Here is a 26566-nt window from a genome sequence, read left to right as displayed (position 1 = left end):
TACTTGCAGGAACAGGGGAAACCCCCAAAATCAGAGTTCCTGCAACATCAGGTGCCTAACTGCAGATACCCTAATTATTTGTATGCATGCTCCACTTGCCCCATTATAATGTGCACCGGCAAGTGTGAGATTCAATTTTCAGCTTGTGTTCTTTTACAAACTTACTGTAATTCTTTCATCTTTGTCATCCAGGGGGGACCCATCTTTCTTCCATGAAATCGTAGGCTCAGGATGGCCTCTTGGAGGTTGGCATTCCATCACAGCTGGTTCACCTACTGCTACCATGACATCAGAAGGGTTTTGCCTGAAGTCATCACGCAGTACTGAAAAAAGCAACGAGATAAGGGAAGTGAAAATCAAAATGAGCACCAGTGATAAGGGAGCAGGATTAAACATCAAGTACTCTGAATAATCATTTTGTTAAAGAGGGCAATGGAAGGTTGAACTACGGATACTTCCACAGCTCCTTCCTGAGGGTTTATTTCCAGGACATGAAGAAGAATACATATTTGATTGATATGCTATTATTTAAACTCCTTAAATTTATTTATTTTATTTTTTAAAACATGTAAATATCACCTGTCATGTGAAACACATCAAGGCATACCAAAATAAAGACAACAAAGTAGTACAAGTATACAGTATTCTAAAAAGAAGGGAATAATGAATACTTATTAGACATAGGGGGGGACGCATACAGGGCGCGAAAGCCCCTCACAGGCTTTTCAAAATCTCAGAAAATACTGTGATGACAATAGTACAAAGAGAAATAAACCTAATTTTGCAAACTAAAGTTCATAGGGACACTATTATTTTATGTTTTATATCTTTACTGTGGCGTTTCAGCCTCTTATCTGCCTGCAGTTCCAAGATTGGATGTGAAAAGCTGACAAAGACAGACACAGACAATGTGTCACCCCAAGAGAAAAGCATGCCAGGTCACAAATGATCCTTTAGACTGCAAAGGAAAGTGGCCCCTTGCAACTGGGGACTACACTAGCGAAAAGGAAGAATTAGTATTGGAACATGTGAACTCTTTTTCAACACTCTCCAAATATCTCCTTCCTTCAGATCCACAATAAATGGAATGCACAACCAAATGCTGTATATTTTAGGTATTTTATTGCTGCATTCTTTATATATATATTTATTTTAATTAAGGGGGGAAACACAATGGCAAGTACAAAGCCAGCAGATAAGTTTTCTTTATATATTAAGATTTGTATTGTATTGTGAGGTTGATTTGTTGGTAAGTTGCTCTGAGTGGTTGGCACATGAGCAGTAGAAGAGTGGGACAAAAAAATTTAATAAAATAAATACAAAGTGAGACAAATCTGCTGTACATGAAGGATGGTGATTCCAAGAAGAGCATAAACCTAAAGATCTAATTCTTATATATCCAAAGTGTGTGCACGTGCACACACACGTCCAGAGTATGTTCCACTAGTGATACAAAAAATAAAGAGGCTCTTTCTTCTCTGTTCATGATAGAGCACATGGATCCCTGGCATGATGACCATTTAAATACTCTCAGCAAATAATTGAATTTACAAGATGCAAAGGTGTAAAACTCAAAACATTTCATTGTGCTGAATTCCACCTATGCTTTGTTTATGTCAGGACTTAAAAACATTTTAAGAACAGCACTCCTCAAGCTGGGGATAAGGAGTGTTGTAATCCAACAGCTTCTGGGGATCTAAGGTTGAGTAGCACTATTAGAAGACAGACCTAAGTGTTACCCACCATCTATGTCTGAAGAGTTTACTCTCTCAATAGAGTGTCTCTCCAAAAGCTGGCTACAAAAAAAAAAAAAAAACCTGCAAGGTGCAATGAGACTTCTGTAAAATGTACTCCTGTCAGCAGCTTGTTTTATTAGACTACAAAAAAAACAACAACCAAAAAACAAAACCCACCAACGTAATATTTACTGCATTAAAATGTGCTCTTATATCATTTCAGAGTTGTTTGGAGTCAGGAACAGAGCTGTACGTAAGGACAGTCTTATTAAGTCAAGATTATATCAGAAGTTTAAAGTGAAGATGTATTTTGAAAGGATCTTACCATAAAGGGATTTTTTTAAAAAATCTAATTAAATGTTTTTACAAATCTCAAGGGCCTTTCATGTCTGGGAAGCTCATAAAACCTAAGATGAAAACTCCTCAAATATCTGCTTGGATTTTTATTTTTTTTAGCACCTTTGAAGCAACAAAGAATTTCAATACCAGTTTAATAAGAGCAAATTACTTGAGTAATTTTTATACTTGTTAGGATAAAGTCTATCTTACAAGTGTATTACCTTGTCTGTAAACTGAGAACATTTTACCAGTTAACCAGCCTTAAGAGGACATCAAAGGACTTGGAATGGATAAAGCAATTCCCCCTCCCCCATTTACTATTAATTATTTTGGCTCTAACATTACATAATGAAAAGTTAACAGAATGTAATCCACTAGAGATTACTCCAAGATAGCAGTCGTGGAATTATTTCTACACTGTAAAAGAGATACATAGTTTGGGATTGCCTCAGGCCCTGGCAATCGAACATAAAGCTATAAATTTAAGGATTGCTTCTATTGCTGAAAAAGCAATTTTCTTCCCTGTCCTTTATACATTGAGTCTCAAAAGTAATCTGAGCATGCATTTCCTTTTGAAAATGTATTAGTAGCATACTTCATAATCCAGTACAGTATGTTCCTTTAGTTATCCAAGGCTAAATTTTCAGCATGTGTCTCTCATTTGGTAAATGAAAAATTGTTTGGAAAGCAAGAAACTAAAATATGAAAAAACTAGTGTGCCCTGCGACAGACTATTTCAGTCTGAAGTGCTCCTGCGTAGAGCTCTAGCCGGTAAGGTCTATTTTCAGTTAAATCAGACAAATTATAGCTGGAAAAAGTAGAGATGGAGAATTTCCTTGCATTGCCAAAACAGCTAATTTCAATCCATTGGCTTCCATTGGCAAGTCTTTAAGAGGCCACCTACACTTAAGTTTTTAAGTCTGAAATGTCTGACATTTTTAAAAACAGCTCTTACTAACGGCATTGGGAGTTACCATAGCTCAATGATCCCACACCATAATAAATTATGAAGTTAGAATCAGATGTGACATTATGTAATTCACCAAAAAACATTTTAATTGTGCATTATGGTTGCTAGAATGGAAACAGAAGCAGAAATAAAAGTGCACTGAAATCAAAGGAGGAAATGCCAGCTTTTTAGGACCCAGAGATTCCCATCTATTACCAGGTGCCCAAACACAATAACTTCTAAGTTTTCTGGTTTTCCAGGAACAGTCCTGGAATTACAAAAGCTATCCCAGCTTCTGATTTGATCCCAGACTATCTCTATTTCCCCTGCCAGTGCTGTCGCACGGTGGAAGCTGCAGCGGTTGTGGCTACGAGAGAGCAGCCCATTGCCTCTCCATGGCCACTGCTGCTGGCCTCCTTCCTTGGCAACAGTGGCTCATAGTGGCTACTGGAGAACGGACAAGGAGCAGGAGAGGCTGCCATAAGAAGCTGATGCAATACAAGGTGGCGTCTTATGTTGCACCTTTCTGCATCTTTTCCATGGTGAGTCATGGTGACCAGAACTGCACACAGTATTTCAGGAAACTCTGATATTCCAGATGTTGGACCCCCATTCTCATCAGTTCCAACCAGCACAACCATTGGTCAGGGATTATGGGAGTTGTGATCCAACAACACTGGGGGGTAGCATATCCTCCATCCTATTTTCACTTCCTTCCCTAATAATCCTCAGCATACACCTTCCTTCATTAGGTGCTAAACATTGGCTCAAATATTTCATTGAGCCATCCTCCACAATCCCAGCATATATTCCTGGTCAATCACTTCCACCAACATCTGCAGTCCAACATCACCTGGAAGGCCACAGGTTACTTACCCATGTCTTATAGCAGTATTCCCTTTTTGCTGGAAAGTTATCCATACCTTATTCTATATCAGTGTTTCACTTTACAAAGTGATCAAGCAAACATAAGAACATCAATCATATTACTATGCCAATTTATTGTAGCATTCCTTTCTAAAAAGACACCCTCCTTTCCTAGTTTGTTTAAATGTATTTTAGATCACTTAAAATCATGATGGGATTTGACATGAACAATTTTCTTCATTAAAATTCTAGGACACTCCCTTTACTCTTTATTTTGAAAAGAAACAGAGCTCGGTGAATAACTAGGTTTCCTCAGATAAGAATGTGGCAACATCAATTTCCACTTAAAAAGGGGGAAGTGCATACAACGGGGGGGGGGGGGAATAGATGCCTCATTATGTCATTTAAACAGTATGGAAGCTGCAGCAATTTCCTGTATTACTCTGGAGGAGTGCCTGATACAATTCCTTCTCATGCCATAGGATAGCTGGCCACAGCTCTGACATCACAAAGGTGGCATCAGAACTGGCTCTCAGGCATTTTAAAGAGCTTTACTTATGAGATAAGAATGGTTTGCTTACATTGCTTATACTAGTAAATTTTGGTTTGCCCTCTGACTTATTTAGGATAGTTTGAAATTACATTAAAACATCCATTCAAGATTTAAACACCAAAAATTATAAGCAACAACCTCACAAAATCCAGGCGCAGAATGCTGAGATGTACTTGACTATTAACAACCCAACCTAATATAATGTGTGTTCAAAACTGTTGGACCACAGGATCAATTCCACCCGCTGACAGATGCCATCTGGACCCCCTGCCTCCAGCCCTCTTTCCCCCCTCCCTCCCCCCTGTTTTTATAACAGCTCAGAGGCAGGGGATGAGAGTGAGAGAACAAACCTTACTGTCATACCTCAACCTCATTAGCATTCCCATGCCTTCACCAGCAGAAAGATACAAAGGAAGGTAGACAGACTGCACAATGCTAATGACATAAAGCTACATGCTGCAATCTCAATTGCAGTTCTTACTGTTCTCCCTGGAGGGAAGATGTGAAACAAGAAAAAAGAAATCCTTTTTTCACTGATCTACAGTCATTGTCAGCTACCCAGCATCTTATTGGTCAAGTACAGCTATGTCCTATGAGGCACCAAATGCTGGTGCCCAAAAAAGTAGCATTTCCTAACTTGTGCTTGGCTCTGCTCCCGAGTCATTGGATTATTTTCCTTACTATGAGATCTAATATTTGGAATCGAAAGGTCCTTGCAACTTTTGATTAATTTGGCCTCAACATTCACACTTCTGGCTGTGCCATTTTCCTATCAAAATGTTTCTACCAAAGTTCTCATTATTATCACAAGCGATCACATACCACTGTATTTCTTGTCCCCCTTCTACAATCTGAGATCAATTCATTTTGGACAGCTGCTGTGAGCAGAACTGAGAAATGATGCCATCGTAGAAGAAATTATAGGTTAACAGGCGCAAAAATTAATTTTGAATGACTTTTTCAACTCATATAGGCTATAATCCTTATGTTTTAAAAAATAGCTCATTCTCCACTGTGGTACTGTATATAACTTAACTGGAACAATTTAATTTTTAAAGTTTAAATTGTGCCATGTAAAATGTTGACATAGAGAAATCATTGCTTTCTTTAACGCAAGTAACTTTTGATGGCTGTCCGGGAGAACTTCAGCTCTATGCTCTTCTGTGACTATCATTTTAAGATTCTGTACGATTTAGAAGAAATTGGTCAAATTTTTAATCAATTGATGGAGATAGTTACCCACAATTGCAAAGCAATGCGTTTTCAGAACACTGTAAATGTTTTATTTTATAAAAATATATACCGCCATTTCATAAAATATATCAAAGCCATTTGCAACAAAAGTACATAAAACAATAAAATTAAAACCATATAAAAAAGACTGAAACCAGACATCCATTAACCATTGTGGAAAGATGTATTCTTAGTTGGCTACATAGGCCTGGCAGAATAGAAAAGTTTTCAGCTGGTATTTAATGGCTGAAGCAGAAGGCAGAAATATAAGAGTAAGAAAAGGCAAAAGCAAAGAGCAAATCCAACTTTAGATATAAAAGAAAACATAGTGATCAATCAAGGTAGTCAATCTTGTGGACATGCACCTGATTTCCTTCTTACTGTCTTTTAGGCAGAAATGGAGAATATTTTTATTCGAACAGTTGCTCTGTAATTGCAGGGCTGAAGGGCACATCATTCTAGCCTTTGCCATGGTTTAAGGGACACTGGAAAGTTTTTCCTCCTATGGCAAGGAGGAACCCAAGTGGCCCCATCTGCCAGCCAAAGAAGGAACAGCTGCAGAGGGCTTGTATCTAGAGAAAAGCGCCTGAATTTGCTTTTCCCCTCTCTTCCTTTTGTGTCTTTTGGACTGGAAGCCTGAGGGCAAAGAAAGTCTAATTATTGATCACTGTAAGCTGCTCTGGGAGCCTTTTTCAGCTGACAAGCAGGGTAACCATACTTTACAAATAACAGTGTTATAGCTGGAGTACCAGAGTCTGTTAGTGAATATTAGAAACCAATATTTGGAGTATTGAAGGGAGGATTTCAAGCCCGTGGGAAAACACATTCCAAACTACTTTTGGGATAAAGATCATTAAAATGACAAAAAGTGTTGATGACCCATCATAGAGATATTCCTGGGTCTGTGCAGAGTTGCCATGGTTACCATGGGCAGAGAAAGGTTGAGGATTGAAAATGTGGAGAAACTATGCTCAAAGGAAAATTTGTGCCTTTTTAAAAACTAGGCCTGGTGTGGCAGATGGATGGGGAGGAGTTGCTTGGAGCGAGGTTTCTCTGGGAACAAGGAAGTAGGAAGAACGCCATGTGGTGGCTGAAGGGCAGCAGCCATTAGAGCTGGCCGGGCAGCGGGAACAAAGGGATGGTGCTTAGAATGGCTGTATCTGCAATGCTGGGCTGCTATGAAGCAGCCTATGCTACGAAGGGAGCCAGCGTGGTATAGTGGTTAAGAGTGGTGGACTCATAATCTGGTGAACCGGGTTTGCTTCCCCACTCCTCCACATGCATCTGCTGGGTGACCTTGGGCTAGTCACACTTCTCTGAAGTCTCTCAGCCTCGCTCACCTCAGAGGGTGTTTGTTGTGGGGGAGGAAGGGAAAGGAGATTGTTAGCCACTTTGAGACTCCTTAAAGGGAGTGAAAGGCGGGATATCAAATCCAAACTCCTCCTTCTCTTCTTCTATGAAGAACAAGCTGCTCTTGAAATGACAATGCTGTAGGATCTGCATGCTCTTCATCTATACTAAGGTGTAAATATGTGTTATTAAGCCATATTTCTTAAAGACACTACTGCCTCCGCCATGTCTTGATTCTCAACAGAAACACAACAGTGGGTGAACACCTGGAATCTTGTGCACCACTCGGCAGAGATGGGGGTGGGTGGGTGGCAAGCAGACTTTGTAACAATAGTTTGCTGATGATGTTAATGCTTGCTGCTTCAAACTGTAGTTTTTTACTCTGTTGTTTTCACATTTTAATTGTTATTTACCATATTGCTATTTCCATTTTTGTAAGATGCTCTTGGTGGCATTGAGTAGAAATATTAAGACAACAGCGGGAACCACCATTTCCCTGTTTTTTGCTAAATAAAAAGGTGCAGATTTCAGGAACAGATGCCTCTTGGGATGTTCACAAGACATCTATCATAGAACCCTAAAATCAATTTCTGTGCACCAAGGTTCAGTTTCAGCTGCAATGTTTAACAACCATTGATACTGCTTCTTAAATTTCTCTAAACCTTACTTAAATTTCTTATTTTTTCCTAATCCTTTTAAAATGTGTATGAGGCTTTACAGGACAAGAATGAACTATAGAAGCTACAGAATGAACATCATATATTCTGTTATCATCAGGTTGGATACTGTTCCAACTGCATTGCTCTGTGACCGTAAAAATGAGGGAAGAAAGCCTTCTGAAGGGCCAATCTTACCTCCAGCCTAGCAGAAAAACCAGGAAGGCAAGACTAGCTTGATCCAACTCAAATATCTGATTTAATGATCACAGTGCTTATTGGCATGCAAAGAACAGGATATATATTTTAGGAGTGTATGTCATTACTTATTTGTTTGTAAACCTAACGACAGGATCAGTATCCTAATTTTATTTATGTGCAAGTCTGCATCAGTTCTGTGTATTAAATCTTAACTGCTGCGAGCAGCTTTAGGGGATTCCATCCCCCCTGAAAAGCAGGATATAAATATAATAAATGAATAAATAGTGCAAGTTGGTTTATAGTGCTGTATTAAAAATAAGCATTACAACACTATTAGAATGTATACAGGGCAGTATTCAATGGAATATTTGTTCAAACCAAGGATTAGTGGTAGTGCAACAAAATATCCTCCTTCTTTTCACCCTGTCCCATTCCCAAATCTGCTCTGGAGGATTGTGTGGAACCCCCAGAGCAGGTATTGGGAGGGGGTCACAGGGGGAGATGTTCAATTGATGGAACATTGAATACAACTCTCAACTTAGAAATCTGGGTATCGTCTCATTTAGATTAGAGATATTTTTAGTTAAATTACTTCCTTTAAAAAGTAAAAATGAATGAATTAAAAATAATAAGAAGTAACTATGGAATATACAGTATTTATTACTGTAATGAGATAAACAAAATGATGACCAACATTCAAATACACTAAAGATCTTCTGACTACAAATGTGTGTCCAAAAGAAGTACTGATCTGAGTCCTGCTGAAAGACTACAGAGCAATCTAATTTCATCATTTCCATTGACAATGGAGAAGAACACACAAAGAACATATAAATGAGGTGGTACATGCAAGAAACACAACGGGGGATATTGTAATAGTTTGAAATTATAGTTTGAAATTATAGCCAAATAAATATTTTACAGGGAGCTTGTAATAGCTGACCCCCCCCCCCCAAATTACACACAGATCTTTTCAGTTTCAGCTTACAGAATGAATCCATTCACTGTACCAAGGAAAATGTATTGTCTGTTTTTCAAAATAAATATACAGCTAAATGATTCAAAGCATAAAATACGTCTGTATGCAGCATTCAGTAGCACAGGACAGCTCCAATAAAGGCAGAGTGACCCAAATATTGAATATGATTGCACTATTTCAAACTACTATCTGGAATATTGATTCCAGATGGCTCACATCTATTGCAGTATAGAACATACAGAATCCTGGTGATATCAAAATAAACCATGCAAGGAGGGAGATGCAGCCCAAGATAGGAAAAGAGGTGGTAAGGGAACATCTAGCCACTTTTAATTCAAATCTCCAGGGGCTGATGAGCTGCACCCAAGCATACTAATGGAGTTTGCATATGTAATCTCAAAGCCTCTATATAATCTTTGAGAATTCTTGAACAGAGAACAGAGGAGGTCCCTGCAGACTGGAGACGGGCAAATATTGTCCCCATCATCAAAAATGGGGAAAAAGAAGACCCAGGGTAACTACCAAAGTGTAAGCTGGACATCAATATCAGGAAACGTTCTAGAACAGATAATTAAATGTGTTAACTATTGTAAACTATTTCTTATTGTCTTTTTATCCATTTCTGTGAAATTCTTACAATAAATAAAAATTTGCATATTTATTCTTATATGAAAGGATGAAATTCTGTATTGTGTAGGACTGACTTTTTTTTATCTAATGCTTTGTACTTTTTTTGGTAGAATATTTTCTGTTTGTCTCAAAGGTTACACTATAGCAGATCTCATAGCAGATACACTATTGTACATCAGCAACCCATTGTAGCATTCAAGCATTCTGGATAAAGTCCCACAGGAGATGATCATTTTTATCCTATTTTTTTGTTTGTACCAAGGAAAGAAAATCAGCTGAGAGATTTATTCACTACTTTCTTAGATGAGAAAATTATTGCAGCCTGCTTCTTTCACTCTATTGCAATTTCTTTCCTTTACAGATAGCAAAATGACCACAATTCTATTTATATTATCTATTAAAAAAACCAAATCTTATGATGGAAAGTCAAATCATTCTTAATCGGTAATAGACTAATCCAGTCATCAACAGAAGCAACTGAATGTTTATGTGCACATATCATGAAAGCATAGGTCACATTAAAGTATCTGGAGATTTAATTAAAAGAAAGATGAAGCATCTTAATGAGAAGCACCACTGCCATAAACAATGGAAATGCACATTATTCCCTAATAGTATAAATAATTTAAGAATTCTACAATGGAAATTAATCTACATATCATGTAACACACACAACTATCCCTGTTCCAACTGAATAACGAGCTAAGAAAAAACTCAGGTAGACAACAAAAAATTAGACTGAATAAGAAAGGCAAGAGGGGAAAGGGCAAAATGGACTATTAATATTCTGCACTGGAAGATTGGAAATGCTAATAATAAGTAATTAAATGTTAGGCACTAATTTTTCTTATTAATTAAGGAGAGAAATATCAGTGCAAAAGCTCTATTTCATCCAGCACTTCCAATGTGAAAACACTATTTTACAGTGCCATCCTATACTTACCTATTCAGAAACAGTCCCTATTAAATTCAAGGTGATTTATTCCCAGGTAATGTGCATAGCAGGGGTGTGAAACCCACAGCCCTCAGTTTCACACTATGCTGCTTCCTATGCCCCCAGGAATCTCACATTAGTTCAGGCACTTGATTGCATAGCTGGTAACTGTGATGTAGCTGCAGCTGCCACTAATGCAAAGAAAAAGTACATCAGCAGAGACTAGCCGTTGCATGTGTGAGCTCAAAGAGACCTAGTCACAGAGCTTGCTGGGTAGAGGTCCAGAGCATTCCTTGCTATTACACTCTAGGCATCATTCTCTGTTGTTTGGGCTCACACATTTCCCTGTTGTTCTTTTTTTCAGTATATCCTGGTGGTGGTGGTTAGATTGCAGCTGGCAGGTATCTTATCAAGAAATGGAGACAATTTTAATTGGACAAAATAAGTCTGCTGCTACTTCATGGACTGAAAAATGGTGTTGGGGGTGATAAGAGTAAAGAGATCAGGGGATGAATTGGGTGTTGGAAGACTAATCAGGAAAATTAAGCACTGATGTGTACGGAGACAAGGGCTACAGGTGCAAAATGAAAGCAAGTGAATGAATAGAGTGCTCAGGGACAGCAGAGTTACAAAATAACTGATGAGATACATGGAAGTGTGGTGAGTGAATGAGTGAAAAACAACCAGTGGAGCATGTTGGAAATGAACTCAGCAAGACTTACATATGCTACTGACATTTGTGCAACTGGATGAGTGGTGTGAAAGAATATGTGCATGTGTGTAAAAGACAACGTGAATGGGGAAAAATTGGCAGAAAGAGAGAGGGAGAGAGTTTTGCCAGCCATTGTTACAGATCACCTAGGCCACTTTTACTTGTTGGCTATTTGCAGTTTAGTAGCGCTGCAGAGAGCTTGCTAGGGAGACCATGCATTAAAAAGGGACTCAAAAATAACTTAAACAAGGTTTTAATAACAAAAACAAAACTCCTTTTACACTAAATACATCAACAAACAAACATGACCCAACCACCAACCCATCCCCCAGGGTAATGGGAGAGCTAGGTGCTGCTCCTTATATACTACACCCAATTGCTGACACAGCTTGATTAACACAACTCAGCAGCACCTGCTATGTTTCACAGCTGTAAGACTGGGTCTCGTTATTTGCTCTGGCCCTTAAAGACATTCACAACTTGTGAAACAATAAGGAACCTTCACAGTTTAAAGTGACCATTCAACACTACTGAGTGACTGTGGTCCTCAACTTCAAAAAGGCTGCCCATACCTGGTGTACAGGATTGCAGCCTCAATTTTTCAATAACTGTTCTTAGCTGCCTAGCCATTTGTATCTCTGCATTCTGGTGAGGCAGTATTTTTACAAACAGCATGAAGTAAAAAAGATTAGCTGCCATAGGAGTTTTTCTTTCCATGCCTATTTCTACAACCTTTGTTCCCAAGATGAGATCTCAACAACCTAGTTCAAAGAGAAAAGATATCCATGGTAACTTAACCTTTCCTTTGAAACTGAAGCTCTATGTTCAGTATCATCTAGCAAGACAAATTACATGTTATTCAAGTGAATTATTATTATTTAAATCTGAGTTACCATGTAGAGAGAGAAAAATGAAAAGGTGAAACATGTTTATTTCTAACAACTAACATTAGCAAAGTTATCGTCAGGATGTTGTAGAAACCTTACCATTCTAATATGTAAATACTAACATCTGCTACTTTGTTCTTGGAGAACAATACAAATGAGTTGCAATAGGTGGTATCCAATTTCGTAGTTAAGAGTCACAATGTATCTCTCAAGATTTGTTAAAGATTATTTATTTTTTAAAACACAGCCCTATTCACATATGCCCTATTCACATATTCACAACTGAATTCAATAGGGCTTACTTCAACTTTAGTGGCCTTAAATTTAAGGCATCTAGGACTACTTAAATTTAAGGCATCAACTATCCTGTTGAAATACCTACATTAAAATGTCTCTGCATGTGAGAATCCATTACTTCTTGGGGAAGGCAAAGCTCTCCCCCTTGAACATTATTATATCCTGCCTTTCCCCCTGATAGGCGTCAAGGCGGGGGGAGAACTGCTAAAAACACAGATAATAATTTTAAAACAATTAAACATTAATAAAAGTAAACTATATACATACATATTTAAAATCTATTAAGCTTTCTGTGTATATGATATTTTGATGCAGGGAATGCAGAAATTATTGATCCCCCATGAACATTATGCTGTGGTACATGAGATTTCTGCTTCAAAAAAGGGGCCTAATCTAATATCTCCATTAAAGAAAGTTGCTTGGTATTCAATGTGATGTAAAGTACAGAAAACAATTGACGAAAGATAAGCAGCAACTACATATTAGATAGAAGGAGGAGGAGGAGGAGGAGTTTGGATTTGATATCCCGCTTTATCACTACCCGAAGAAGTCTCAAAGCAGCTAACATTCTCCTTTCCCTTCCTCCGCCACAACAAACACTCTGTGAGGTGAGTGGGGCTGAGAGATTTCAAGAAGTGTGACTAGCCCAAGGTCACCCAGCAGCTGCAGGTGGAGGAGCGGAGACGCGAACCCGGTTCCTCAGATTACGAGTCTACCGCTCTTAACTACTGCACCACACTGGTGTAGATAGCTACTCTATCCCATTATATCCCCGTTCATAACTACCATTCCTCCAATCTACCTCCAGCTCAGCTATCCAATGGTTCTTTGGTATCCAACACAACTATTCATTTTCCCTTGTGCTCTCCAGTGCATGGAACACTGTCCTAGAATATGGACATGAGCCTCCCCCCTGTCTCCCCATGCAAATGCATCCACGAACCAGTTTTTCCCTGAAGTTCTTTAATTCGCATTCTCAGTTGTAACCAAGTTTACATAAGAAGTTTAAGTGAAGCTTCATTTGCTTATTTCTATTCCTTGCTACCCTCATCTCTCTGTCTCTCCCTCCCCTAGTCTTCTGTAATGTCAGTTTTACACCGTAAACTCCCTTGGGGACAGGATCCTATTTGTTTTCTTTGCAAAACTATTTAAAGCGCACTGTACACTGTCAGCTGTATCTTAACGATAACAATAATTGGATGGAAATTAACTTCACTAGGGACAGCCCTAAAAATGGAAACATGAAGAACACTGGAATATTAAATTTAGTGGATTGAGGTCAGAATATCCAGTGGGGCCTATTTCCTGTGATTCTGTTCCTAAAAGTCACGATATTAAAAGCTAAGACGTTACAATTTGGACTAATCTATACTGATATGATAGACTGAGCCCTGGTTGACCATTCTGAATTTGAGGATTGTAGTCCAATAGCTTTTCCCTGACATTAAAATATAGCATGGATGATTTAGTGAAGCAATGCAAAGTCCATTCCTATTTCATTAATATGATTCCTAGCTTTGAATGGATCCTTAAGCCTATTTCTTCCAAACCCTTGCAGTTGGGACGTCGTGGGCTGTTGGCAAAGGACATGGCATCACAATACATTTCAAATGAGCATAAAAGCAATTAAGGGATCTCTCTGATTCTCACCTACATAAATAACATATACATATGCATGAGTGTCTATACCATTACAAACATTTCCTTTATCTTAGCAGCAGATTGAATAAAAAGGTTTGTACTCTGCAGTGCTGACCTACATTGGCAGCATTTATTTCAGCCAGTATTCAAAAAAACGTTAAAAAGAACACGCCTGAACCATGTAACAGTAGAAATGTCACAAAGGGCAAGTAAAATAAGGTTCCTTTTAATTAAACCCAGCAATTAATATGAAGCACACTGTATTCTGCTATTAATGTGACATTTGGAAATATCAGCAAGATAAATATATGGCTAAGCGTTAAAAGGACGTAGCCTTATTTTATTATATATTTTAATAGAGGGCAAATCTAGTTAAACAGATGGCACTCAGGATTTCTCAATGAATTCAGCATCTGTGTGTACATGTTGCACAAACGCCAATTAAAATGTGTCAGAGTAAATTTAAATCCCTTGCTGATAGAGTGTAAGCCAATCTAGCTGGTGGAGGAGCAAGGTTAAACCTAATCATCCTCTGAACTTGCTGCAAGTTGCTTTCGGGTTGTACATAAATTCCCAGTTAAATAATAAAAACAGAGTTCCTGTTGATTAGTATTTATTTACATTCATAACTCTGTTTAAGCTTTCAGATGAAGCTCAAAGAAAAATAAATGGTAATGAGTATGGTACAATGAATACCTACTGAATTAAAAAGTCTTCAGCAAAAATGTTTCTGAAGCTGCCTGCAAATGCTTCTTGACTTCATTGTGGGTAAAAATAGTCTTAATTAGGGAGGAATACCAACAATATCACATTGTATATTCACACATTATTCATATATTGTTCATTGAAACAATTATATTAAGATATTTATTTACCAACAGAACTGGAAACCAAATGAACATACAAAGAAACTGGAAGTTTACAAGCTGAGTAAGAATTCTACGGAAAGGAAGGCACAATACATTTTCAGGTGTTTAATTCAGAGATAATGTATGTGTAGATGATATGGCAGGCTTCCCAATCTATGGTAATTCAGTCATTTGTTTAAAAACAACAACCCCATGTGTACAGAAATATATTTATTTATTCAGAATAGTTATAGGTTGCTTAATGATCAAAATATATTGAGTGGTGTGCATAATAAAAGAATTATCAATAACATAGAAATACAATCAGTAAAACTTGTAAAAAAACAAATATATCTAACTAAATCCTATGTCTGGGTAGGCTTTCTGAAATAAAAATGGTTCTCAGAAAGGCTCTAAAACAATATAGCCTGCTTAATGCCAAAGCATAGGTGCTGCTGTACTAAAAGACTAACGCTCACAAATATGGAATGAACATTATATGATACTTTCAAATTATGTGGACCAAAGCAGTCAAACAGGTATGTATGGAGACAAGGAGATCCCTCAAGTAAACCATTCCCAAGCTGTTAAGGGCTTCATATAAAAATAGAAAATCATTGAATTTGGTCCAATAACAAATCAGCAGTTGATGCAGATCTTTGAACAGAAGATCTCAATGTTGATAGCTATTGTGTTTTGGTATTCTGCACTAACTTCTGTTTTCAGACCAACACAAGGGAAGACTCACATAAAGTGCATCACAGTAACCTACTATTGAAAGTTACAGATGCCTGGACTACTGTGGTCAAGCTATCCCTGGTTCAGGAATGGTCACAACTATCCACAGGTAAAACTGATAAAAAGTGTTTCTAGCTACCGAGGCCTCCAGTGATAAAGCTGGATCTAGTAGCACCCACAGAATGCATGCCTGCTGCTTCAGAGACAGTGCAACCCTATCCAGAGCAGGCAACTGACTGATTTGTCAGACTATTCACTCACATAAGTTTGTTTTGCCAGGATTCAAGTGCCATTTATTCTCTCTCATCCAGCCATCTACCACAGCATCCAGGCACTGTTCTATGATGTGCTTAGCCTTGCCTGATATTTAAGATGTTATGGAAAAATAGAGCTGAGTGTCATCAGAATACTGATGACAACTTGCCTCAACTTTCCCAATGGTCACTCTCAAGGCTTCATATAGCATGGCACTCCATAGCATAATTACCAGGGGAGCTGAAAAGCACTCTCCCAAAGCTATACTTTGGACTTGGCCTCATAGATAGGATCAATAATATTGTACACTGCATGTGTGTGTGTGTGTGTGTGTGTGTGTGTCACATATATGGTTAGTTAAAGGCAATGTGCCACGTTGTCAAGAACACCTAACATCAATCTGACTGAGACAACACTACAAAAACAATTAGAGTATTTTCAAGTGTGAATATGCTAAAAATATTTTTTTATGGGCAACTAGACAATACATTTCTCAAAAATCCTTCAACATATTGCTATTTTTTTGCATTCATCTGCACAGAAAAATACATCATGCTAACAAAACATGGTTTTTTAAAATAAAAAAATCAATTAAAATTTCTTAACAATATATTTGCAACTTATTTTTATGTGCACAATATATTCTTTCTGACAAAATAAAAACCCCAGGTGAATCATCTAAAACACCCTTTGGCAAATTTTGCCTAATCAGGGCTTTTCCACTAAATTACCTACCTCAACAGAAACTCGGCTGAATTTTATCCTGGTATCTAACACTGCACATGATCTTTGCTCATGTGAATAATTGCTAGGGTGGAAAATTGCAGTAAATATGATGGTACAGATGTTCTTTTTCAGTGGACCAAACAGAATGAAAGGAAACAGTATTTTATGGTTCATTGCAGATTTTATTTAAGATGTGATGTTTAGTTACCAAAATGTTTTGCATGTATCTACTTTCTTTGCAGATAGTTTAGTATAACACTGCAATAATTTGAAATAATATTCATAATAGTGAAGAAAGATAATTAAAGGGTAGCAAGTAAACGATGTCTGGGTGGTTTTATGTGATTTCTAGTAATATTTTAAAATTACTAGCAAGGGTTTCAAAGCAGAGTATGCATGTGAAAATATAACAAACAAAATAAAATTCAATCACAGATAACACACAGCAGACATGGTTTGTTAAACCAAACAGTAACCAAACATGAATTTTGATTTATAGTGGCACAATGGCCGCTGGGAAGAGCACAGAAAGAAAAAACCCCATGGTGCATCTGCAGCAGCACAACCGGATGCCTTCATCCCCCCCGGCTGCAACAAAACATGTCTATCCCATACCAGTCTCTACAGTTACAACTGTAACTCTCCAATGGTTTGATTTTACCCCTAAAGGCACACTCCTCCATTGTTTCCCAAGACAGACAGGTGCCAGCAACCAACAAATGGCACAATCAAAACGTTTCCCATCAGATTTCAATGGCAGTTAAATTAAGCCCTCTTTGTTCATTCTCCTTCATATGTGGAGGAAAATTAGTCTATACCTGCTGAATCCAACCACGATGTGATGCACCCAACCAGCCTCACATGGCAATGTATGTGCATTCAGCTTGATGTTTACTATGCATATGGGCTTCCACACAATAGTCAACCATGTGTGATTGGGGTTCTAAATTGCTTTTTCATTTTGTTTTCTGAATTACTGTGCTGAACTATGTATTAGGGGATATGACACCAAGTTAATCCTGTATACAGTGGTACCTGGTTACGAACTTAATTTGTTCCGGAGGTCTGTTCTTAACCTGAAACTGTTTTTAACCTGAGGTACTGCTTTAGCTAATGGGGCCTCCCGCTGCTGCCGCATGATTTCTGTTCTCATCCTGAGGTAAAGTTCTTAACCTGAGGTACTACTTCCGGGTTAGTGGAGTCTGTAACCTGAAGCGTTTGTAACCCGAGGTACCACTGTACTTCTTTGCTGATATCTTACATCGTAGCAGGCAACAGGATAAGGAGCTCTACCACCTCCCATTGCACAAGCAGTGCTTCTCCTGCACAAACCTTGGTCAAAGTCTATGGTAGTTTCAGGCACCTTCACACATTTTTTTTGCCATAAATTTATGGCAATCTACCAAGAATCCTGCTCGGTGAGCAAGAGGGAGGCCCAATCTGAAAATGCAGGTTAGCCCCAGTGACAAGTAACAAACAATTTAGGCAGCTGTGCAAGGAGAAGTACCTAATATTTAAAAGGAAGTCCAGTCTACTGCAATTTAAACTCCTTAAATCTTGTACTTTCCTATGTGCAAGGTCTTCAAGTAATTGGAGAGCTCTTGCGTATCCCTTCAAACTCCTTTTCTGTGTGTTAAGCGTATACAATTCCTTCAACCTTTTCTAATAAAACCTGTTTCCCATGCCTCTGAACACATCTTCATCCTCCTGTGAACCCATTTCAGTAAATATACTAGGAAACAGTTGGTTTTCATCTTGAAAATGGCTGATCAGATGGCTGATCATACTGGTACAACAAATGGCTCAGATTATCTGTTTTGTAAGAGACTTTGGAAAGCACATATTTCAGTTAATGAATGAATGAATGAATGCATGCATGCCTTGTTTGTCTGGTATCACATGCTGTTAGGACCGCTCACCACAGGGTTTGTTCCACACTATTTTGAGTAAGAACAGAATGTAGAAATTAGTAAGAGATAAAATAAACAGGCAAGTTTGCTCTCTGTCTCTAAGCCAGTTCTTAAAAAGATAGAGATGTTTTAGTAGCTGCTTTATTGCCAAAATTCTGGTTGCTTTACATAGGGTTCCCATATTTTGAACTTTTTAGAAACCCACTAGCTCATTTTGGGAACAAACCCCAAATAGTAATTTTAAGGTTTTGGAGCAGTTTCTGCTGCGTTGCCATACATCCGGGTTTCCCCTGACATTTTGCAGAATCGTCAAAACTCCACCCTGACACCATTTTCACACCCAAAAACCAGGACATGTCAGGACATATGGCAAGCCTAAGCATACAAACCAAGAAGGGGAGCCTAGCTGACAAGAGAAAATGCTAGTTCTGTTTACCTTTCAGTACTCCTCTCATTTCATTCTAAAGTACATTGAGTTGTGAAATTGACCAGGAGTGGCAAGGAATCTATGAGGAAATGTATTCAAGTCAAATACCTAAACACAATTGCTTCTTGGAGGCATAGGTGCTCAGCAGCAGCATATCTGTGTTTGTATCAGACTTTTTAAACAACACTGTCGGATTATTTCCCAAGGGCTAGTCTGCTGCAGCAAAACAACAGAATCCTTTGGCATCTTAAAGACTAAGATGCTAAAGGACTCTGTTGTTTTTATTGTCAAGTGAAGATTTCTTTTGATACTTTGCAGATGACTGAGTACTGGTGGTCCCCTCCATCTCCTCAGAAGCACAAGGAAGAGTGGAACCCATAAATGACCTTGTCAGAATAAGGCTTGCTTACTGATTAATGGGGACGCGGGTGGCGCTGTGGGCTAAAGCCTCAGCGCCTAGGGCTTGCCGATCGAAAGGTCGGCGGTTCGAATCCCCACGGCGGGGTGCGCTCCCGTTGTTCAGTCCCAGCGCCTGCCAACCTAGCAGTTCGAAAGCACTCCCGGGTGCAAGTAGATAAATAGGGACCGCTTACTAGCGGGAAGGTAAACGGCGTTTCCGTGGGTGGCTCTGGCTCGCCAGAGCAGCGATGTCACGCTGGCCACATGACCCAGAAGTGTCTTCGGACAGCGCTGGCCCCCGGCCTCTTTGAGTGAGATGGGCGCACAACCCTAGAGTCTGTCAAGACTGGCCCGTACGGGCAGGGGTACCTTTACCTTTACCTTACTGATTAATGTACTGTCACATTGCAAGGGCAATGTGTAAACTGGCCATAAAGAAAAGGTATGTATGTGTGCCTCATTCCTGAATGTATACAACTACTGTGAAATATTGGACAAATGAGATGATTAGAGTTCTATTCCCCTGTCTCTATTCAGACATCTACAGTCGTGCCTTGGTTTTCGAACAGCTTAGTTCTCGAATGTTTCGACTCCTGAAAGTTGCAACCCTGGAAGTGAATGTTCCGGTTTGAGAACTATTTTTGGAAGCCAAACATCCGCCGGGGCTTCTGATCGGCTGCAGGAGCTTCCTGTAGCCAATCAGAAGCTGCACTGGTTTTGGAATGTTTTGGAATTGAAATGAACATCCAGAACGGATTCCGTTCGACTTCCAAGGTACGACTATTAGGCTTTTGAGAAAAGTGCAAACCGTGTATATTTTTAGAATGCAAAGCCCAGGTACTCAATCCTATTTGGGAGTCACATCTTAATCCCATATATTAGATAGTAGTGATTGCACTATACTAAAAGACATGAAAGACATCAAAGTCCTGCTAAAGGGATGGGCATAATATAACATACAAACAAGCCAAAAGCAGTATATCACTTTGTATATTCATCTAAATTCAGAAAAAACTGCTGAATCCCATGCTAAAATTAAGATCTGAGGAATATTTTATTCCTGACTGAGGCTAGAACAAAAAGACCAACGTGCTGCCTATCCTCCTTTATTTACAGAATTTGAACTCAATGCTGAACTTCATTTCAAATGCATGGTTACTGATATAAGCAGGTCAGTGTATAAGACTGCACAGAACCCAGCCTAACAAAGTCATTACTTGATAGTGTATCCCTAGGGTAAAGAATGAAAAAGGGTAAGCTGCCATTAATCTGTTCTGTGCCCTAAAAAGGGTTGATATTCCAATTCCCTCATGCCATTCAACTTCAATAGATTCACTCATTCAATGTATATACCATTAAATTACAATTGTCTATAAGTGGTGTATGGAAAATAAAAAAGGTAAAATCTATTAAAACTTCAAATTCACAGTTTAAAAATGCCTGCTGGAATAAAAAAAAAGTCTTCAGCAGGCAACAAAGTTATCGTTTTGCCATATTCCTGCTTTCCTTCAATTTGTTATAAACTATTAAAACTCTGGTCTTGATTTTTATCTGATTCACTGCTACACTTAACTCTTCTTAAAACTGACTAGATGTACAAACGTCGCACTCTGGGCTGTTCTGACCCCACTGCAGCGTAAGGCAGAGTACTGTATATGGATTACTTTTACAAACCGCTCTTCATCATTTCAGTAATCCCAGCGTAGTTTCCAACATATAAAATATCTCATCTAAAATTACATTTAAATAAAACAATCAATATTATTGTAATGTGAGGACCAATAACAACGGCAACTAATTAATTAACTAATGCTTGAAATAGTTCATAGGATCATACTTGAGACAATACATTCAGTGTTTGTCAGTCTTGTAATACAGAATGAAAACATTATTTAGCCATACTGGTTTGTAAAACTAGTTTTTAATCTGATCTTAGTTCAGTTCTTGACATTTTGTCATAACAGGCTTTTAGCTTTGAACCTTTCACCACAGCTGTTAATATCCATGGTATTTAAGTGGGTGTGTGGGTGTTATTTTTAAAATACTTTTTTTCGCCTCATGAGATGTTATGTATGGTGGTACAAATATATAGCAAAGCTCCTTAAGTATTCAGTAAGGATATCCTGCCTTCTGTATTATTAGAGGGGGTTTTTTAAAAAAACAATACAGTATTTTTTGAGAATCTCTTTTATTTGTCATGTTCAGTAATTATCGTTTATGTGAAAAGATGGGAGATGGAATTGCCATAAGCACTTAGGAGGCTGCAAGGCCCATAATCAAGCCATGTTTCTGGCTGTACCTATGCTAAGACGACATATCACATCTTCAAAGACTATTCTGTAGACATCAAACATGTTCAAAGCTTAATACAATTATAATGTATCTTAAGAAAATAACCACAGAATCTGCAGAACCTGTTTGACTAGGGAATAATGGAGCCGATTTGGCCTCTAGAGACTTTTAAGTTAAGCACATTACCAACTGGACCATATAAGAAAGTAAACATTGGCTGTGATGAACTCTCCAAAAGTAAATGATGAGGCATTTCTGAAATTAATTTTAACAACGCTCTATGTTGGCATTTTCTTTAAATGGAAAATAAGCAAACATGCTAGTATAAAGATGTTTTATTGCACAGGGCAACATTAAATAAAAGCACAAACAAATGCTAATATGTATCACAAGCCACATCCAATCATGCAAAAGTAGAGTAATCTGAGATAAAAGAAGATCCCAAACTCAGAAGTACTTGCTTTTCTCTACTCACTACCAGTGACTTGCATCTTACCCTTATTATACTTACGCAATCACGTGTGTGTGTGTGTGTGTGTGTGTGTGTGTGTGTAATAAATAAATCACTCTCCACTTATTCATTCACCACCACCATATGCACAGCTTCAATCCCAGGCATATTCAGCTTTTGGAAGACAGCACAAGGACTCTGGCAGTGTCTCAGAGCCCTCATGTCTCCTTCCAAAAGCCGGGCAAGTGCTTACCGGGCACTGGGAAAGCGGAATGAAGTCTCTAGGATCATGCCAGGGCCCTCATACTGCCTTCTCAAAGCCAAGTAAGCAGCCCTCCACCTTGAGGTGGTCCCAGTTCCAGAGGTTCCTGCTTTTTACATTTTTTGTAGTTATGCATGGACCCCCAGAACTGAACCCTCATGTAAGGTGCAAATTACCCATACCAAAAAATGAAGAATAAAATATTCGCTATCTATTAAAGATCTGAGATATATATTGTTCTTCATATATATATATATTCCTTCAAAGGTGGCTTCCCTCTACAAAAAGTATTGTAAGTCTTATTTCATTTAATCAAAAGTCACTATCAATACAGTTTCATGTATTTATATCTAATTGAACTTAGCTGTGCTAAGCTGCACAACACTGTAGCTCATGCACTACCATAGCTATACTGGACCAATTTCCACAATGTACTTTTTTTCAATTCACTCTATTAAGTGTATATAGTTCCTTCAGCCTCCAGCACTTGCACAACCTCATCTGATTCAGATGGCTTAGAGAAAGAGCGAGCGCTTGAGTGAGTGAGAGAAGCTTATTGCCATGGCTTAGGGCCCAAACAATGTTTGGAGTGCTGCTGCCAATATGAACCTAACTGGACCCTTCTCCAGGTTCCACCTCAAGGAAAAGGGTCTTTTCAGCTGTGGCTACCAATCTACAGAATGAGGTCTGCCTGCCCCCATCCTGAAATCCTTTCAGCACCAGGTTAAAACTTCACTGTTTCCCAGATGTTTGAAGAAGAACTGTCAATTGCCTATTGTGAGGGTTGGCCAATGTGGTACCCTCTGTCGTTGGACTGTAACTCTCATAATCCCAGTGAACTGGTCACAGTAGCCGAGAATGAGGAGAGCTGTAGCTCTACAAAATCTGGAAGACTTGATGCTGCTACCCCTGAACTAGTGGATAAAATGTCCTTGCTTTTGATGTTTTTCTGCTAGATGCATTCATAAATTATATTGGAACAATCTTATGGAATTGTATTGTTTTAGTTTTATATGCTATGCCTTTTTGTAAGTTGCTTAGAGATTTCTATGTGGTAAGCAATTAATAAGTCAAGCAGTAATACTAATACTATTTGTACCCTGAAAGGGAGAATATAAACAACTGTAATAAATATGTAATAAATGAGTGGTTCATGTCCAAAGTGTATGAAGACATGTACAGAATACATAAAGAAACTTGACTTGTGTCTTTCCGGGAGCAAAGAAACTCTGAACTAAAAATACACAAGACAAACTACTATTCTCCGTTTTTTCTTGTCTACATGGCGATACACACATATTCCTATGCTATGCACTCATCCTAAAATGATTACCAACTGCCAAATAAACAGTTACAGATGTTTTTCAGTGGAGATCAAAAGCAATTTAATATGCCTGCTTGGATCTATTACTTGCCAAACATAGAAATAGAGACCAAGAATCAACTCAGTAATATAACCAGTTTATTTTCCTGAAAGTAGGATATCCATGACTGTGCTGAAGGGTTTTAAATTAAGTTCTCTGCCACACCTTCAATTGTATACAGATAAACAAATATGAAACTATGGGTTGCTGAGCTCTGTTCCAAACAAAATATACCACTTTATTTTATCCCCTATTTCAGTATTTCCAACTGTCTTGCAATCTATATGTAGAAGAAATTCAGTCAGATGAAGGCTTGTGTACACACACACACACACACACACATATATAACTGGTGAAGGATTCTTCCCCCGTTCTTCAGACAGACTGTCTTTACACAATTCAGGCTCATCTAGAATTTGGGTTTGCACATGGTCAGTCTTCATTCTTAGATGAGGGTGCTAGCATATAAATTAGAAGTTATGGTCATGTAGATATACCATTTATGCAGAAGTCCATTTGAAATAAAAGTGATATAAAGATTCTTAGCATGACTGTTATACTTTTTGTGGGGGTGGGATGGGCAGGGATGCAGAGAAACTGGAAAGTTCAAGGGGAAAAGTTTCCAGAAACAGCAGATAGGAATGTCAAAAGTATTAGGAGCCTAAGAGTGTATACTGTGAGCTGAAAAAATGAGAAACAAATCAAGTAGTTCTGGGGTAAAGAAAGCAGAGAAAATAAGGGACAAGTTAAAACAGGGAAAGGAAGGAATCTTCGAATGAGCTCCAGGGATGCAATTTGTGGGGAATGGTTGGAGAAGTAAGGAAAGCTGCATTTCTGATTTGTTCTTTGTTTTGTCCGAAGCATTTTCACCACATTTCTGTGGCAGTTATAGTTAAGAAGGAAACTGATATCCATTTGGAAGAATGCCACAGTAGGAGCTCATGCTGATAGAGAAGAATGGAGATGATTAGAAAGCAATTAAAATAAACTTTTGCCTGGATTTTCCTTCCCCTTGTAATAGTCATAAAACAAATGTTTGCATAGAAGCCTGACCGAGGTCCCTGCCTAGACGAGTAATATACAAAAACAACACAGAAGGCCTTAACCCTGACTATTTTTCCATGGCTTGAAGCCAACACTAGCTCAAGTATTGAGTAAGGATGAGGTCACTCATGATGCTATTTGCAATTGCAACTGTCACCTGCATACTTTCCCAACAGGGCAGTATCATTCCTGATTGTTTCAACACTAGGATGTTGTCTTTAGTTGTTTTCTGGCTACTTTTACTTAAGAATATTTAAAGAGAAACACGGGAAATGGAATCAAGATTAAGTTACTATAGCAAAACAGCACAAACACTTTAGAAAAATACCCAGGAATGGGAGGCAAGTAGCAAGGGACCACTATTGTAGTTAAGGAAGTGAGCAGAGACAGGTCATAGCCAATTATTGCCATTGGGTGACCTTAGGCAAGTCACATACTTCCAGCCTCCGACCCCAATATGGTGGTAACAACAACAACAACAACAACAACAACAACAAACAACAACTGGAGAAGCAGAGTGGCTAAAAGACAAGCGTTGCAAGCTAGGAAGTCGCATCTGGCCTGTGCTGCTATGTGGCTTTACACAAACAGACTACTATCTTCCAAACCTATTTCTCAGAAAAAAATAGATAAGGGAGGAAATATGTGTCTCCACTATAACCCCACTTCAGACTAGAGAGGCTGAGTGTTTCTCCATACAAAACAATCAACCCTCGTATACAACTTGCAGAACATACTGCCAGAAGAATAACAAATAGTTCATCTGAATACTCCCCGCTCCATTCGTCTATTACTACGAATGAAAAGATTAATCTGTTTGGCTATCCCATGAAAAACATTTTGATTTGACTAAAATGTGCCCCTGATTAATTGGGTAGCAGATTTTTTTTAAGTGCTTACTTGTTTTTAAAGAACTAGTTTTTATTTGCAAATTTATCCAAATGTAATGTATCTATTTTGCAACCAATTTTGCAATTAATATTTCTTTAGGGGGAAATAGTTCTATTTGTTACACATGGCACAACGTACACAGATATGGCAAGTGCACACTGACTAATTCATAAGACAAACACATTTGTTACCTAAAATTGTTACACTTGAGAACATAATTTTTATATATTCATACTATTGGTCAGTTTAACTCAGTACACTGACTGGCAGCAGCTTGCCAGGGTTTCAGGCAATAGCATTTCCCAGCCATACCTGAATATGCCACGAATTGAACCTGGGACCCTATGCATGCAAAGTATGTGCTGTACCATAAGCCTTGACCCTTCCTTAGTTCTCTATTTCACAGCTGAAGAGCAGTTACACATGGCAGATATGTTTAATCATATGAATTAACAGGATCCGATGACAGTAACAAAGCTCATAAAAGAGAATACTTTTAAAGTGCTGAATTTCACTAAAAGTAGTTTTGATACCATCAGGTGAAAATGATTAAAAAACACCACCACTTTCTTCTTTAATGAAGGCAAGCATCACACAAGTCTTCAACAACAACATAGTACTAGTAAGTTTTAGGCTAACAAAACTCACAGAATTGTTGTGTTGATTGCAAAGAAACTGCGAACCTTGCAAGTCTGATATGCTTAGAGAAAGACCGTTACATACAAGACTACAATAAATAAAATGAAATGTGACACATGCCAGATTTACTTTCAAGCAGCTGACATTATTTTTTAAGTTAGCTACAGGTTTCATGTCAGCCAAGACAATTCCAACACAAGCCATTTCCTTATCTCTCCCAAAGTATGCAACGAAAACCAAAGGAAAACACTCAGTGTGTGATGAAAAGGAGCTGAAGAGCTGCATGTCATCAGTATACTGATGGCACAATCACTCAAACCTTCACTTCCTGTACTGTCAACACAGATGACAAAAAC

The 26566-nt window shown here is 38.3% G+C and overlaps 1 protein-coding gene and 1 long non-coding RNA gene across 5 annotated transcripts in view; one reads left to right on the top strand and one right to left on the bottom strand.

The window, feature by feature from the left end:
- The window catches only part of LOC310677015, a 142223-nt gene extending 141903 nt beyond the window's left edge, over positions 1-320 (top strand). The window contains exon 4 of the long non-coding RNA XR_014510850.1: positions 193-320. This is a non-coding gene — a long non-coding RNA (uncharacterized lncRNA). The remainder of the gene's footprint in view (positions 1-192) is intronic.
- The window catches only part of ROBO1 (roundabout guidance receptor 1), a 564053-nt gene that overhangs the window by 104917 nt on the left and 432570 nt on the right, over positions 1-26566 (bottom strand). For all 4 annotated transcript variants that reach the window (XM_083439173.1, XM_083439174.1, XM_083439175.1 and 1 more), the window contains one exon: positions 166-323. In XM_083439173.1, the coding sequence (XP_083295299.1) occupies positions 166-323 (158 nt within the window). The remainder of the gene's footprint in view (positions 1-165; positions 324-26566) is intronic.

The sequence above is a fragment of the Podarcis tiliguerta genome (genome assembly GCF_965153285.1).
Source record: "Podarcis tiliguerta genome assembly, chromosome: 4".
In the NCBI taxonomy this organism is placed as follows: domain Eukaryota; kingdom Metazoa; phylum Chordata; class Lepidosauria; order Squamata; family Lacertidae; genus Podarcis; species Podarcis tiliguerta.
The sequence above is the reverse complement of the archived record's forward strand: the minus strand, read 5'-3'. Positions and strand labels throughout refer to the sequence as shown.